Source organism: Orcinus orca, chromosome 17, assembly GCF_937001465.1.
Source record: "Orcinus orca chromosome 17, mOrcOrc1.1, whole genome shotgun sequence".
Lineage (NCBI taxonomy): Eukaryota > Metazoa > Chordata > Mammalia > Artiodactyla > Delphinidae > Orcinus > Orcinus orca.
Window position 1 is genome coordinate 32,403,947 of NC_064575.1, and position 15,667 is coordinate 32,419,613.

Genomic DNA, 15,667 nt, shown 5'->3' on the forward strand with positions numbered 1-15,667 from the left:
GGTATAAAGATGTAATTTTTATATCAGTAACAGCACAAAGGAGGGCAATGTAAAGGAGGAGAAAAGTTTTTTATACTATTGAAATTAAGTTGGTATTAATTAATCAAGCATAGATGCTTATACTTAAGATGCTATTTGTAATCCTTAGAGCAAGCATTAAGAATATAATTCAAAAATATAGTAAAAGATAAGGGGATTGAAATTTTACACTAAAAAAATCTCTTTAACAACAGCAACAACAAATGAGTCAGTAATAGAGGAAGAGGAATTAGGGAAAAAAATGTGACTCTTGGAAAATAAATCTCAAATGTTGGACATAAATCCTACATGAATTACATTTAATATAAAAATTACAAAATTAAATATTAATTACATTTAATATAAAAATGTTAAACATTCCATCTAAAGACAGAAATTTCAGACTGGATAAAAAAATGAAAAACATGATCCAAACATATGCTGCCTACAAGTGACCCACTTTAGAGTCAAGAAAATATATAGGTGAAGTGTAAAAGGGTTGGAATAGATATACCATAACAGTAACAAAAAAACAAAACAACAACAACAAAGCTGGACTGGCTAAGAAAATATCAGAAAAAAATATATTTTAAGACGAAAATTTTTACTAGAGACAAAGACATTTTAAAATGATAAAATGATTATTCCATCTAGAATGCATAATAATTATAAACTTATATGCACCTAAGAACAGAACTTCAAAATATAATGAAGCAAAATCGACACAACGGAAAAGAGAAACAGACAGTTCTACAATAATAGTTGGATACTTGAATACCCTTCTTTCAATAGCAGAACAGACAGAAAATCAACAAGAAAATAAAAACCTAGAACAACACTATCAATCAAGTAGACGTAACAGCCATCTATAAAACATTCCACCCAACAGCATCACAATATACATTCTTTTCAAATGCACATGGATATACTATATGCTAGGCCATAAAACAAATTTCAGTACATTTTAAAGGATATAAACAATACAAAGAGTGCTCTCAAATGACAACAGAATGCAATAAGAAATCGTTAACAGAAAGAAATTTGTTGAAAATCACAAATGGAAATTAAAGAATATATTCCTAAATAATTCATGGGTCAAGTAAGAACTCATAAGGGGAATTAGAAATAATTTGAGATGAATTAAAATGAAAGTATAACATATTAATACTTGATTGGTCCCACATACTCTTCTGAAAAGCAGAGGGGTTAGACAAAGAGATCTAAATTAATTAAAAAATCATTTATTATTCTGGGAATAAAAAGAACTGGGCTTAGTCTCAGTTTTGCCTTTATCTTTGTGTCTGTTGATTATCTTGGAATAGTCATTACATAGTCAAAATACAGTTGCCAGCTCAGGAATCAAATACTGTCATCTCTAGGGCTACCATAACAAGATACCACAAACTTGTTAGCTTAAAAGAACAGAAATTTATTTTATCACAGCTCTAGAGGCCAGAAGTTCAAACTCAAAGTGTTGAGAGGGCCATGTTCTTTCTGACGCCTCAAGGGGAGGATCCTTCTTTGTCTTAACCAGATTCTGGTGGTGGCCATCAATCACTGGTGTTGGCAGTTTTTTGATTTGCAGCTGCATCACTCTGGTCTCTTTCACTGTTGTCACATGGAATTGTCTCTGTGTGTTTCTGTCTCTGGAAACAATTTGAATAGAAATTTCTATTTTTAAAAAACAAACTGTTGATTATTATGCTCTATTTAGATAGTTCCTCTAACCCACACCCACCTCCATTTCCCCATATGTATTTGAGAAGGAAAGAGGAACTCCTCTGAGCTATCATATTGGAAAGAATCAATAATACAATGTTTTACTAGAGATCCCTCTTATCTAAAATATTTGAATTAAATATAAAATCTGGGGAAATTATCGCCCAGTTTCCCTCTTCTAGAGGCATGTTCTAAATGACAGGCAGCAGAATATTTTATACCCATGAGGTTTGCTGACATTATTGATTTGGTCCAGGTTCTGTATTTTCTCTCTAAAGAAAACAGTATTCTCTCTTTACTTTCTTTAATATATAATGTTGGTGTCTTAAGTTTGTCAGAGAGGATGCTTTTAGTTCAAATGATTTGGCTGTATTTCACCAGTATTATTACAAAATAGTCAAACAATGGCTAGGCTCCAGGATAGACCTCGGTCCCTTTGTTCCACTGGGATACTGATCTGAAAGCCACTGTTTTCTTATATTCCAAAGACCAAATAAATAAAACAAATAAATAAACAAAAAAAAACAAGTCAATGAAACTATTTTAAAACCAACTCTCTTTTCTTCCTCATCCATGTTAATTCTCTTCTACCTAAAATTGCTTCCTGGAAGTGATTTTTATGTTTCTTAGACCTTCTTTATGTATATATCCACACTAATGCATATAAAACTGCCTTGTAGATCTTATACTTTTTCCATTTGAATAACTATTTTCACATGTCATATAGAGTTTATCCATTGTCCTAGATATGCATTTTTCCTGTGTATTTGAGCATCATAGGAAGATAAATTCTACTCTTGAAAATGTTAACTGGTCACTGAGACACAGAAAGCTATTATTCTTACCAGTTTTCAATAGTGAGTAGATTCTGTAGGGGTGGAATTTTAAGATGTAAGTATACTGTTTTTCTACACTCAAATTCCGTTCCCCTTATCATAGAAATTGACCAGTGAAGTGTGCTGCTGACTTTTCAGAATCCATGTACATATAATCCATTAGGGTATTAGATATAACATTGGTCAGAAAAGCATACTGTGAAATGTTGCTTTTATTTAAACTCCCACTATTTTCACTACATGGTTTCAAGATTTTACTTCATTATTGTCCTCTGGTGGTGGGCTCTGTGAACTGCATATTTACGGGTCTGGAGCACATATCTTCCCGGAGGTATACAACTCCTCAGGTACCAGCTAAAGAGTAGATGATAAGAAGCATTCAGATTTATTAAAACTCATTAAGAATATCAGTAGCCTGACTGTTGTTTCTAAAAATATAAAATATTTATCCTTCTGTTGTCAAACAACCATATTTCATGAAAAGAAGTATAAATCCTTTTTTGCTTGCAATAGAAGAACAATAATCGAAGATATTCTTCATTTGGACCAAATACCTTCTCTGAAAATATAAGTTAAAATAGGAGTTGAAATTTCCAAAATATTCTTTAGGAAATAAAACTCCACATATAATTTCAAATTATAATTTAATCTTACCTTAAATTTAAATATCTATATTGAATTTAATTTAAGGAAGGAAGGAAGGAAGGAAGGAAGAAAGAAAGAAGAAAAGAAGGAAAGAAGGAAAGGAAGAAAGAAAGAAAGGAGGGAGGGAGGGAGGGAGGGACGGGAGGGATGGTGGGAGGAAGGAAGGAAGGAGGGAAGGAAGGAAAAAAGAAATAAAGAAAGAAGATAAAGTAAAATAAATATAATAAAGTTATTAAATTAAAAAATAATTATTAAGAAAAAAATTAAGAAAAAAACGGACGGATAGAACGTTAGGACAAATGGTGGAAGCAAAGCTATGCAGACAAAATCTCATACAGAAGCATACACATACACACTCACAAAAAGAGGAAAAGGGGAAAAAATCATAAATCTTGCTCTCAAAGTCCACCTCCTCAATTTGGGATGATTCTTTGTCTAAATGAGGGAAGGCAGGGAGGGAGGGAGGGAGGGAGGGAGGGAGGAAGGAAGGAAGGAAGGAAGGAAGGAAGGAAGGAAGGAAGGAAAGAAAGAAAGAAAGAAGATAAGGTAAAATAAAATAAAGTTATTAAAATAAAAAATAATTATTAAGGAAAAAAAAAACGGACAGATAGAACCCTAGGACAAATGGTGGAAGCAAAGCTATACAGGCAAAATCTCACACAGAATCATACACATACACACTCACAAAAAGAGGTAAAGGGGAAAAAAATCATAAATCTTGCTCTCAAAGTCCACCTCCTCAATTTGGGATGATTCACTGTCTATTCATGTATTCCACAGATGCAGGGTACATCAAGTTGATTGTGGAGCTTTAATCCGCTGCTTCTGAGGCTGCTGGGAGAGATTTCCCTTTTTCTTCTTTGTTCTCACAGCTCCCAGGGGCTCAGCTTTGGATTTGGCCCCGCCTCTGCGTGTAGGTCGCTGGAGGGCGTCTGTTTTTCACTCAAACAAGATGGGGTTAAAGGAGCCGCTGATTCGGGGGCTCTGGCTCACTCAGGCCGCGGCGGGGGAGGGGCACGGAGTGCGGGTCAAGCCTGCGGCGGCAAAGGCCGGCGTGACTTTGCACCAGCCTGAGGCTCACCGTGCGTTCTCCCGGGGAAGTTGTCCCTGGATCCCGGGAACCTGGCAGTGGTGGGCTGCACAGGCTCCCCGGAAGTGGGGTGTGGATAGTGACCTGTGCTCGCACACAGGCTTCTTGGTTGAGGCAGCAGCAGCCTTAGCGTCTCATGCCCGTCTCTGGGGTCCACGCTTTCAGCCGCGCCTCGCGCCCGTCTCTGGAGCTCCTTTAAGCAGCGCTCTTAATTCCCTCTCCTCGCGCAGCAGGAAACAAAGAGGGAAGAAAAAGTCTCTAGCCTCTTCGGCAGCTCCAGACATTTTCCCGGTCTCCCTCCCGGCTAGCCGTGGTGCACTAACCCCTTCAGGAGGTGTTCACGCCGCCAGCCCCAGTCCTTTCCCTGTGCTCTGACCGAACCCCGAGCCTCAGCTCGCAGCCCCGCCCGCCCCGGCGGGTGAGCAGACAAGCCTCTCGTGCTGGTGAGTTCCGGTCGGCACCGATCCTCTTTGCGGGAATCTCCCCGCTTTGCCCTCCGCACCCCTGTGGCTCCGCTCTCCTCCGCGGCTCCGAAGCTTCCCCCTCCGCCACCCCCAGTCTCCGCCCGCGAAGGGGCTTCCTAGTGTGGAAACCTTTCCTCCTTCACAGCTCCCTCCCACTGGTGCAGGTCCCCTCCCTATTCTTTTGTCTGTTTTTTCTTTTTTTCTTTTGCCCTACCCAGGTATGTGGGGAGTTTCTTGCCTTTTGGGAGGTCTGAGGTCTTCTGCCAGCGTTGAGTAGGTGTTCTGTAGGAGTTGTTCCACGTGTAGATGTATTTCTGGTGTATCTGTGGGGAGGAATGTGATCTCCACGTGTTACCCTTCCGCCATCTTCCCCTCCCAGGTATCCGTTTTTTCTAGACTTTTCTTTCTTCAGCTCACAAAGGGGCCCTTGAGGATTAAGCAGAGGAACGTCAGGGTTTCTTCCAGGCCAGCTTCAGCCCTGGGATGTTCAGGGCAGACTCTCATTACAAACCTCAGTTTCTGAGGCTCCTGGCTTATGGCCATTTAGTATAGAAGGAGGCTCCTGGCTGGGGAAGGCTCAGACAAAAAGATGCAGGTTCTAATCTGTGGCAGTGGGCAGTGGTGGTGGGGAGTGGCGGTCAGTGCAGGAAGAGGCATTCGCTGCCTCAGGCATTTAAACCATTGCCTTCTCTTCAGGATGGATCACCTGCAAGATTCTGTGGGGTCCGCCTCCTGGCACCATGCTACAATCGCCGGATTTTGGGTCCGCAGCAACCCAGGTCTTCGTCCGACATTTCCGGACAGTGCTTTCTCTTCGGAGCACGTCTGGGGACTGGCTTCTCTGCTTCCACCTTAGCTGGCGTGGCCAAAGGAACATCCCCGTAGGCCCGGAAGCCACCAACCAGGCAGTATGTCTCCCCATGCCGGCCCAACTGCGTTTCTCCACACCCGCGGTAGACGACATGGTAGTGACCAGGTGTAGGACGAGAAACGGGAGCCACTGCTGCTGCTAAGAAAATCAGAACTGATCAGTCACTTCTGCTGTGCACAGCCTCCTGCCAGAATTTCCCTCTCTCAGGTCTCTCCCAGTTTCTGGCTGAAGACCTTTAATCTACTTGACGTCCAAAACACAGCCTTGGCCCATCACCTCTATGAGTCCCTAGAGAAGGGACACTGGCTGCAAAAGCAATCCCTAGAGCCTAGGGCTGCAGCACATGAGGAAGTCTCTTCACCGTTTCCAGGGAAAACAGTAGAACCCGAAAGTAATTGCAATCATGATCCTCTCCATCTCTCCCTTCCACAACAGAGAAAACATTTCTTGCAGTCTGTCACTTCTGAGGCTTTCATGGAAATGTCTTTCAAGTTTTGGAAAAATATAATCTAATAAAATTGGTTAAGAACACCGCCCACCTTGGCAACTCCTCTTGGGCCCAATTTATACTGCCTGTTTCAAACACACTGAACTCTAGCCTTCTGATGCTTTTTTTTTTTTTTTGTGGTACGCGGGCCTCTCACTGTTTTGGCCTCTCCTGTTGCGGAGCACAGGCTCCGGACGCACAGGCTTAGCGGCCATGTCTCACGGGCCTAGCCGCTCCACGGCATGTGGGATCTTCCCGGACCAGGGCACGAACCCGTGTCCCCTGCATCGGCAGGCGGACTCTCAACCACTGCGCCACCAGGGAAGCCCCGTCTGATACTTTTATGTTGATTAGAACAAGGCCAAATACTGAGGCAGACTGATCAGGAGACTCAGAACCAGGTTCTGGGTACCAAGTCTAGGCTCACATCAACACAGGCTCCTGGGACACCATCTTCTCAGCCCTCTAGTCTCATTAGCACTTCATCACCCCCGCTTTATTCTTCCGGTCTTCCCATCAATACGGCACCACCCTCTCCCCTAGTACTCAGCAAGTCAGTAAGGGATGTGTCTGAGGGGACCGATAGAGACGCCTACATGATAGCACAGTGGTGCCTGGGTTTGAAGGTGTGGTTCAAGAGTGGCCCTCTTCCTCAAACTGCTCCATTTACCATTTGCCAACAAAAATGCACTTGTCATTTGCTAAGAGGCCAATCAGGAAAGGGTCTGAATGGAATCATCCTGTAGCCCAAAGGGGAAGGCTATATTTATAAAGCTCATAACCGTCCTGCACACTAATCCAGGAATGACCTTTCACTTGTCTTCAGCAGTGAGCACTGTGGGTCACTGAAGGTGTCCCAGGTCAATGGTATTACTTAGAGCTGGGAAAGTGCTCATGTGTGTGTGGTGGCAAGCCCCATAGGAACATGTGGCAGCCAGGGGAGGTTGTGTGTACACCATGCCTCTTGTACAGATGCCCGGTCTCAGTGTACCTGCTGCACTGCCCTCCCAGGGAACAGAGGACAGGTTAGAGTAAATAGAGAAGATCTGGTCAAACATTTTCTCTCAAACAACCAAGGAGATTGGTATCTCGTGGAGAACTTTCTCCAGGGAAAGAAGTTTCCTCCAGGGTAGGGAAGTTTCTCTGAGGGTAGCACATTTGCATAGTTACCCTGCTATGGAAACTCTGAGAAGACCTGTGAGGTCATCACTACCCAGTGAGGTCATATAAGGAACCTGTGATTTGCGGGGCAGTCTTCAGGAGGAGGGGCAGTTTTGTGGAGGAGAGCAGGGTGGAGGAGGAGGTACTCTGCCTGGCCCCTCACATATGGGCTTTCCCACACATGCCCTAGTATAGTAGATACTCCACGTGGGGCGTGCCGGTGGGCTGGCACAGCCCCAGGGGCCCCAGGAGGGAAAGAGAGACAAACATTCTGAGATTGGCTTGAGAGGCAAGATTAACGTAAAGGACAGCTAGGTTGTATAGCACTGACCGTAAGAGGCAGAGATTTGTGTGGACTGGGTAATCAGGGAAGGCTCCTTGCCAGTGGGCCTGAAGGACAAGTGAGATTTGGACCCATGGGGAAGAGAGGGAAGACATTCTGGTTTGGAAGAATAAAAGCAAAGACACACTCTCCTCAAACCTGTCCTGCCCCAAATATAAATTCATAGCACCTTCATATTTTTACAGCTGAGAACTTAAAAATACCAAGAGGTTAAGGGGCCTACCCAGTGTTACACAGGTAGTGGAGAGGTGTTCTGTTCAATGGTTAGGTTCGTGTTCGGGCTCCAGATTTATAGCTGATAGGGATGTGAGGACAAGCTCATGCCATTTCAAACATTTCCAAGTGATACTAAGAGAGATGTTAAAGGTGCAAAATGAGGGTGCTGAATGACCTCACAAAGTGGGAATGGTGGGCCCATTTTAACATGAAATTGAAAACAAATTCATGACAAAAGGACATAATACAAAATGATAACATAATTATTACACTCCCCTCTCCCCTGGAAGTAAAATTCATTAGAATCCGCTCTCTCTCTGCCATGAAAGGATGAGATAAAGGCTCAGCAGCAGCCCCAGTGAAAAACATGGTCAACAGGGTGAAGAGGTGTTACTAAGACGATTTGGTGCTACTCAGGGGAGCAAAGAGAGAACTCTGCCCTTAGCCTGATCAGGCTACGGGAAGGAACCACATCTGGGGCAGCCTTGGATAGTGTGGCAATGTGAGAGAAACTTCTTTAGGAGGGGACTCCCTGCTGCCGACCTTGAGAAAGAAAATATGGGACATTCGTTTACTGTGGCTCTTGCAGAGGCGATGTGCCCAGAGGTTGGGCCACACTGCTTGAGAATCAAAGCACCTTGTATTCCTGTGCTGCTTGAAAGCTCCAATCGCCGGATTTTGGGTCTGGGGCAACACAGGTCTTCGTCCGACCATTCCGGTGAGTGCTTTCTCTTCAGAGCACGTCTGGGCACTGGCTTCTCTGCTTCCACCTTAGCTGGCGTGGCCAAAGGAACATCCCCGTAGAGCCGGTAGCCACCAACCAGGCAGTATGTCTCCCCATGCCAGCCCAACTGCGTTTCTCCACACCCACGGTACAGGACATGGTAGTGACCAGGTGTAGGACGAGAAACGGGAGCCACTGCTGCTGCTAAGAAAATCAGAACTGATCAGTCACTTCTGCTGTGCACAGTCTCCTGCCAGAATTTCCCTCTCTAATGCCTCTCCCAGTTTCTGGCTGAAGACCTTTAATCTACTTGACGTCCAAAACACAGCCTTGGCCCATCATCTCTATGATTCCCTAGAGAAGGGACACTGGGTGAGAAAGCAATCCCGAGAGCCTAGGGCTGCAGCACATGAGGAAGTCTCTTCACCGTTTCCAGGGAAAACAGTAGAACCCGAAAGTAACTGCAATCATGATCCTCTCCATCTCTCCCTTCCACAACAGAGAAAACATTTCTTGCAGTCTGTCACTTCTGAGGCTTTCATGGAAATGTCTTTCAAGTTTTGGAAAAAAATAATCTAATATAAATTGGTTAAGAACCCCGCCCACCTTGGCAACCCTTTTTGGGCCCCATTTATACTGCCTGTTTCAACCACACTGAACTCTAGCTGTCTAATTCTTTTATGTAGATTAGAACAAGGCCAAATACTGAGGCAGAGTGATCAGGAGACTCAGAACCGGGTTCTGGGTCCCAAGTCTAGGCTCATATCAACCCAGCCTCCAATGACACCATCTCCTCAGCCCTCCAGGCTCATTAGCGCTTCATCACCCCCTGTTCGTTCTTCCGGTCTTCCCATCAATATGGCAACACCCTCTCCCTTAGTACTCAGCAACTCTGTAAGGGATGTGTCTGAGGGGACCGATATAGACGTCTACATGACAGCACAGTGGTGCCTGGGTTTGAAGGTGTGTTTCAAGAGTGACCTTTCACTTTTTCTCAGCAGTGAGAACTGTGCGTCCCTGAAGGCGTCGCAGGTCACTGGTATTACTTACATCTGGGAAAGTGCTCAGCTGTTCGTAGTTGGCAACCCCCACAGGAACATGTGCCAGCCAGGTGAGGTTGTGTGTATATCATACCTCCTGTAGAGTTGCCCGGTCTGGGTGTACCTGCTGCACTGCCCACCCAGGAAACAGAGCACAGGTTAGAGTACATATACAGTATCCGGTCACACATTGTCACACAGACATCCAAAGAGATTGGTATCTGGTGGAGAACTGGTAGGGAAGTTTCTCTGAGTGCAGCCCGTTTCTACAGTTATGCTACCATGGAAACGCTGAGAACTCCTGTGAGGGCATCACTACCCAGTGAGGTCATATATGGAATCTTTGACTTGAGGGGCAGGCTTGAGGAGGAGGGGCAGTTTTGTGGAGGAGAACAGGGTAGAGGCAGAGGTACTCTGCTTCGCCCCTCACCCCTGGGCCTCCTCACCCATGCCCTAGTGTAGTAGACACCCCAGATGGGGCATGCCGGTGGGCTGGCACAGCACCAGGGGCCACAGGAGGGCAAGAGAGACCCATATTCTGAGTTTGGCTTGAGAGGCAAGATTAACGTAAGAGACAGCTAGGTTGTATGCCACTGACCCTAAGAGGCAGAGATTTGTGTGGACTGGGGAGTCAGGGAAGGCTCCTTGGCAGTGGGCCTGAAGGACAAGTGAGATTTGGACCCATGGGGAAGAGAGGGAAGAGATTCCAGTTTAAAAGAATAAAAGAAAAGACACATTCTTCTCGACCTTATCCTGCCCCAAATATAAATTCATAGCACCCTAACATTTTTACAACTGTGGACTTACAAAATCCAAGAAGTTAAGGGGCCTACCCAGTGTTACACAGGTAGTGGAGAGGTGTTCTGCTCAATGGTTAGGTTCATGTCGGGGCTCCGGATTTACAGCTGATAGGAATGTGAGAACAACCTCATGCCATTTCAAACATTTCCAAGTGATACTGAGAGAGATGTTAAAGGTGCAGAATGAGGGTACTGAAAGACCTCACAAAGTGGGAATGGTGGGCTCATTTTAACACGAAATTGAAAAATTCATGACAAAAGGACATAATACAAAATGACAACATAATCATTACACTCCCCTCACCCCTAGAAGTAAAAATCATTAGAATCCTCTCTCTCTCCATAATGAAAGGACGAGATGAAGGCTCAGCAGCAGCCCCCGTGAACAACATGGTCAATAGTGTGAAGATGTGTTACTAAGACGATTTGGTACGACTCAGAGAAGGAAAGAGACAACTCTGCCCTTAGCCTGATGAGGCCAACAGGAATGAACCACATTTGGGGCAGCCTTTGATAATGTGGCAATGAGAGAGAACCTTCTTTAAGAGGGGACTCCCTGTTGCCAACCTTGAAAACATAAAGATGGGACATTCGTTTACTGGGGCTGTTGCAGAGGGCATGTGCCCAGAGGTTGGGCCACCCTGCTTGAGAATTAAAGCACCTTGTTCTCCTGAGCTGTTTGAATGCTCCAATCACCGGATTTGGGCTCTGGGGCAACGCAGGTCTCTGTCTGACCTTTCCGGAGAGCGCTTTCTTTTGGGGGCACGTCTGGGGACTGGCTTCTCTGCTTCCACTACTGGCATGACCAAAGGAACATACCCATAGGCCCGGAAGCCATCAACCAGGTAGTATGTCTCTCCATGCCAGCCCAACTGCGTTTCTCCACGCCATCGGTAGAGGACATGGTAGTGACCAGGTGTAGGACGAGAAACGGGAGCCACTGCTGCTGCAAAGAAAATCAGAACTGATCAGTCACTTCTGCTGTGCACAGTCTCCTGCCAGTATTTCCCTCTCTAATGCCTCTCCCAGTTTCTGGCTGAAGACCTTTAGTCTACTTGACGTCCAAAACACAGCCTTGGCCCATCACCTCTATGAGTCCCTAGAAGAGGGACACTGGCTGCAAAAGCAATTCCTAGAGCCTAGGGCTGCAGCAGATGAGGAAGTCTCTTCACCGTTTCCAGGGAAAACAGTAGAACCCGAAAGTAATTTCAATCATGATCTTCTCCATCTCTCCCTTCCACAACAGAGAAGACATTTCTTGCAGTCTGTCACTTCTGAGGCTTTCATGGAAATGTCTTTCAAGATTTGGAAAAAAATAATCTAATATAAATTGGTTAAGAACCCCGCCCACCTTGGAAACCCCTCTTGGGCTCAATTTATACTGCCTGTTTCAACCACACTGAACTCTAGCCCTCTGATACTTTTATGTTGATTAGAACAAGGCCAAATCCTGAGGCAGAGTGATCAGGAGACTTAGAACCGGGTTCTGGGTCCCAAGTCTAGGCTCACATCAACCCAGCCTCCTGGGACAGCATCTCCTCAGCCCTCCAGTCTCATTAGTACTGCATCAACCCCCCTTCGTTCTTTTGGTCTTCCCATCAATATGGCAACACCCTCTCCCCTAGTACTCAGCAACTCAGTATGGGATGTGTCTGAGGGGACCGATAGAGATGCCTACATGACAGCACAGATGTGCCTGCATTGGCAGGTGCGGTTCAAGGTGGCCCTCTTCCTCAAACTGCTCCTTTTACCATTTGCCAACAAAAATGCACTTGTCTTTTGCTAAGAGGCCAATCAGGAAAGGGTCTGAATGGAAGCATCCTTTAGCCCAAAGGAGAAGGCTACATTTATAAAACTCAGAACCATCCTGCACACTTGCCCAGGGATGACATTTCACTTCTCCTCAGCAGTGAACACTGTGGGTCAGTGAAGGTGTCCCAGGTCACTGGTATTACTTAGTGCTGGGAAAATGCTCAGGGGTACGTAGTTGGCTAGCACCACAGGAATATGTGCCAGCCAGGTGAGGTTGTGTGTACACCTTACCTCCTGTAGAGATGCCCGGTCTGAGTGTACCTGCTGCACTGTCTACCCAGGGAACAGAGCAGAGGTTAGAGTACATAACGACTATCCATTCAGACATTCTCTCTCACACAACCAAAGAGATTGGTATCTGGTGGAGAACTGGTAGGGAAGATTCTCTGAGGGCACCCCTTTCCACAGTTACCCTGCCATGGAAACTGTGATAAGGCTTGTGAGGGCATCACTACCCAGTGAGGTCATATGAGGAACCTGTGACTTGCAGGGCAGGCTTCAGGAGGAGGGGCAATTTTGTGGAGGAGAGCAGGGTGGAGGCAGAGGTACTCTGCCTCGCCCCTCACACCTGGGCATTCTCCCCCATGCCCTAATCTAGTAGACACCCCAGATGCGGGGTGCCGGTGGTCTGGCACAGCCACTGGGGCCCCAGGGTGGGCAAGAGAGACCCACATTCTGAAATTGGCTTCAGAGGCAAGATTAATATAAGAGACAGCTAGGTTGTATGGCACTGACGCTAAGAGGCAGAGATTTGTGTGGACTGGGGAATCAGGGAAAGCTCCTTGCCAGTGGGCCTGAAGGACAAGTAAGATTTTGACCCATGGGGAAGAGAGGAAAGACATTCCAGTTTAGAAGAATAAAAGCAAAAACACATTCTTCTCGACCTTGTCCTGCCCCAAATATAATTCATAGCACCCTCACATTTTTACAATTGAGGACTGAAAAAAAAACAGGAGGTTAAGTGGCCTACCCAGTGTTACACAGGAAGTGCAGAGGTGTTCTGCTCAATGGTTAGGTTCATGTTGGGGCTCTGAATTTACAGCTGACAGGAATGTGAGAACAACCTCATGCCATTTCAAACATTTCCACGTGATACTGAGAGAGATGTCTAAGGTGCAAAATGAGGGTGCTGAATGGTCTCACAAAGTGGGAATTGTGGGACCATTTTAACATGAAATCGAAAATAAATTCATGACTAAAGGACATAATACAAAACGACAACATCATCATTACACTCCCCTCTCCCCTAGAAGTAAAAATCATTAGAATCCTCTATCTCTCCACCATGAAAGGATGAGATAAAGGCTCAGCAGCAGCCCCCGTGAAAAACATGGTCAACAGGGTGAAGAGGTGTTACTAAGACGACTTGGTGCGACTCAGACAAGGTAAGAGACAACTCTGCCGTTAGCCTGATCAGACCCACAGGAAGGAACTACATTTGGGGCAGCCTTTGATAATGTGGCAATGAGAGAGAACTTACTTTAGGAGGGGACTCCCTGTTGCCGACCTTGAAAAAGTAGAGATGGGACATTTGTTTACTGGGGCTGTTGCAGAGGGCATGTGCCCAGAGGTTGGGCCACCCTGCTTGACAATCAAAGCACCTTGTATTTCTGAGCTGCTTGAATGCTGCAATCGCCGGATTTTGGGTCTGGGGCAACACAGGTCTTTGTCCGACCTTTCTGGACAGCGCTTTCTCTTGGGAGCACGTCTGGGGACTGGCTTCTCTGTTTCCACCTTTGCTGGCGTGGCCAAAGGAACATCTCCGTAGGCCCGGTAGCCATCAACCAAGCAGTATGTCTACCCATGCCGGCCCAAGAGTGTTTATGCACACCCTCGGTAGACGACATGGTAGTGACCAGGTGTAGGACGAGAAACGGGAGCCACTGCTGCTGCAAAGAAAATCAGAACTGATCAGTCACTTCTGCTGTGCACAGTCTCCTGCCAGAATTTCCCTCTCTCATGTCTCTCCCAGTTTCTGGCTGAAAACATTTAAGCTACTTGACATCCAAAACACAGCCTTGGCCCATCACCTCTATGATTCCCTAGAGAAGGGACACTGGGTGAGAAAGCAATCCCGAGAGCCTAGGGCTGCAGCACATGAGGAAGTCTCTTCACCATTTCCAGGGAAAACAGTAGAACCCAAAAGTAATTGCAATCATGATCCTCTCCATCTCTCCCTTCCACCACAGAGAAAACATTTCTTGCAGTCTGTCACTTCTGAGGCTTTCATGGAAATGTCTTTCAAGTTTTGGAAAAGAATAATCAAATATAAATTGCTTAAGAACCCCGGCCACCTTGGCAACCCTTTTTGGGTCCCATTTATACTGCCTGTTTCAAACACACTGAACTCTAGGCCTCTCATACTTTTACGTCGATTAGAACAAGGCAAAATCCTGAGGCAGAGTGATCAGGAGACTCAGAACCGGGTTCTGGGTACCAAGTCTCGGCTCACATCAACCCAGCCTCCTGGGACACAATCTCTTCAGCCCTCCAATCTCATTAGCACTTCATCAACCCCCCTTCGTTCTTTTGGTCTTCCCATCAATATGGCATCACCCTCTCCCCTAGTACTCTGCATCTCTTTATGGGATGTTTCTGAGGGCACCGATATAGACATCTACATGACAGCACAGAGGTGCCTGCGTTTGAAGGTGAGGTTCAAGAGTGGCCCCCTTCCTCAAACTGCTCCATTTACCATTTGCCAACAAAAATGCACTTGTCTTTTTCTAAGAGGCCAATCAGGAAAGGGTCTGAATGGAAGCATCCTGTAGCCCAAAGGGGAAGGCTACATTTATAAAGCTCAGAACCGTCCTGCACACTTGTCCAGGGATGACCTTTCACTTCTCCTCAACAGTGAGCACTGTGGGTCACTGAAAGTGTCCCAGGTCACTGGTATTACTTAGAGCTGGGAAAGTGTTCAGGTGTATGTGCCACAGGAACATGTGGCAGCCAAGGGAGTTTGTGTGTACACCATGCCTCTTGTACACATGCCCGGTCTCAGTGTACCTGCTTCCCTGCCCTCCCAGGGAATAGAGGACAGGTTAGAGTAAATATAGAAGATGTGGTCAGATATTCTCTCTCAGACAAAAAAAGAGATTGGTATCTGGTGGAGAACTTTCTCCAAGGAAAGAAGTACCCACCAAGGTAGGGAAGTTTCTCTGAGGGAAGCACGTTTGCATAGTTACCTTGCCATGGAAACTGTAAAAAGGCCTGTGACGGCATCACTACCCAGTGAGTTCATATGAGGAAACTGTGACTTGAGGGGCAGGCTTCAGGAGGAGGTGCACTTTTGTGGAGGAGAGCAGGGTGGAGGGAGATGTACTCTAACTGGCCCCTCACATCTGGGCCTACCCACCCATGCTCTCGTCTAGTAGACACACTAGGTGTCGTGCGGCAGTGGGGCTGGCACAACCCCAGGGGTGCCAGGAGGGTAAGAGAGTC

At 45.9% G+C, this 15,667-nt stretch overlaps 1 protein-coding gene across 5 annotated transcripts in view; it reads right to left on the bottom strand.

Annotated features, from left to right (window-relative positions):
- Positions 1-323: 323 nt before the first annotated feature.
- The window catches only part of LOC117199119 (uncharacterized), a 37,283-nt gene continuing 21,939 nt past the window's right edge, over positions 324-15,667 (bottom strand). For 3 of the 5 annotated variants that reach the window (XM_049700399.1, XM_049700398.1, XM_049700396.1), the window contains 7 exons: positions 13,828-14,115; positions 11,234-11,360; positions 9,625-9,741; positions 8,488-8,778; positions 4,393-5,781; positions 2,832-2,927; positions 324-1,664 (listed from right to left, as the gene is read on the bottom strand). In XM_049700399.1, coding sequence (XP_049556356.1) covers positions 5,516-5,781; positions 8,488-8,778; positions 9,625-9,741; positions 11,234-11,360; positions 13,828-14,073 — 1,047 coding nt within the window. In that variant the 5' untranslated portion in view covers positions 14,074-14,115 and the 3' untranslated portion in view covers positions 324-1,664; positions 2,832-2,927; positions 4,393-5,515. The remainder of the gene's footprint in view (positions 1,665-2,831; positions 2,928-4,392; positions 5,782-8,487; positions 8,779-9,624; positions 9,742-11,233; positions 11,361-13,827; positions 14,116-15,667) is intronic. The other 2 variants (XM_049700400.1, XM_049700401.1) reach the window with 2 other exon arrangements.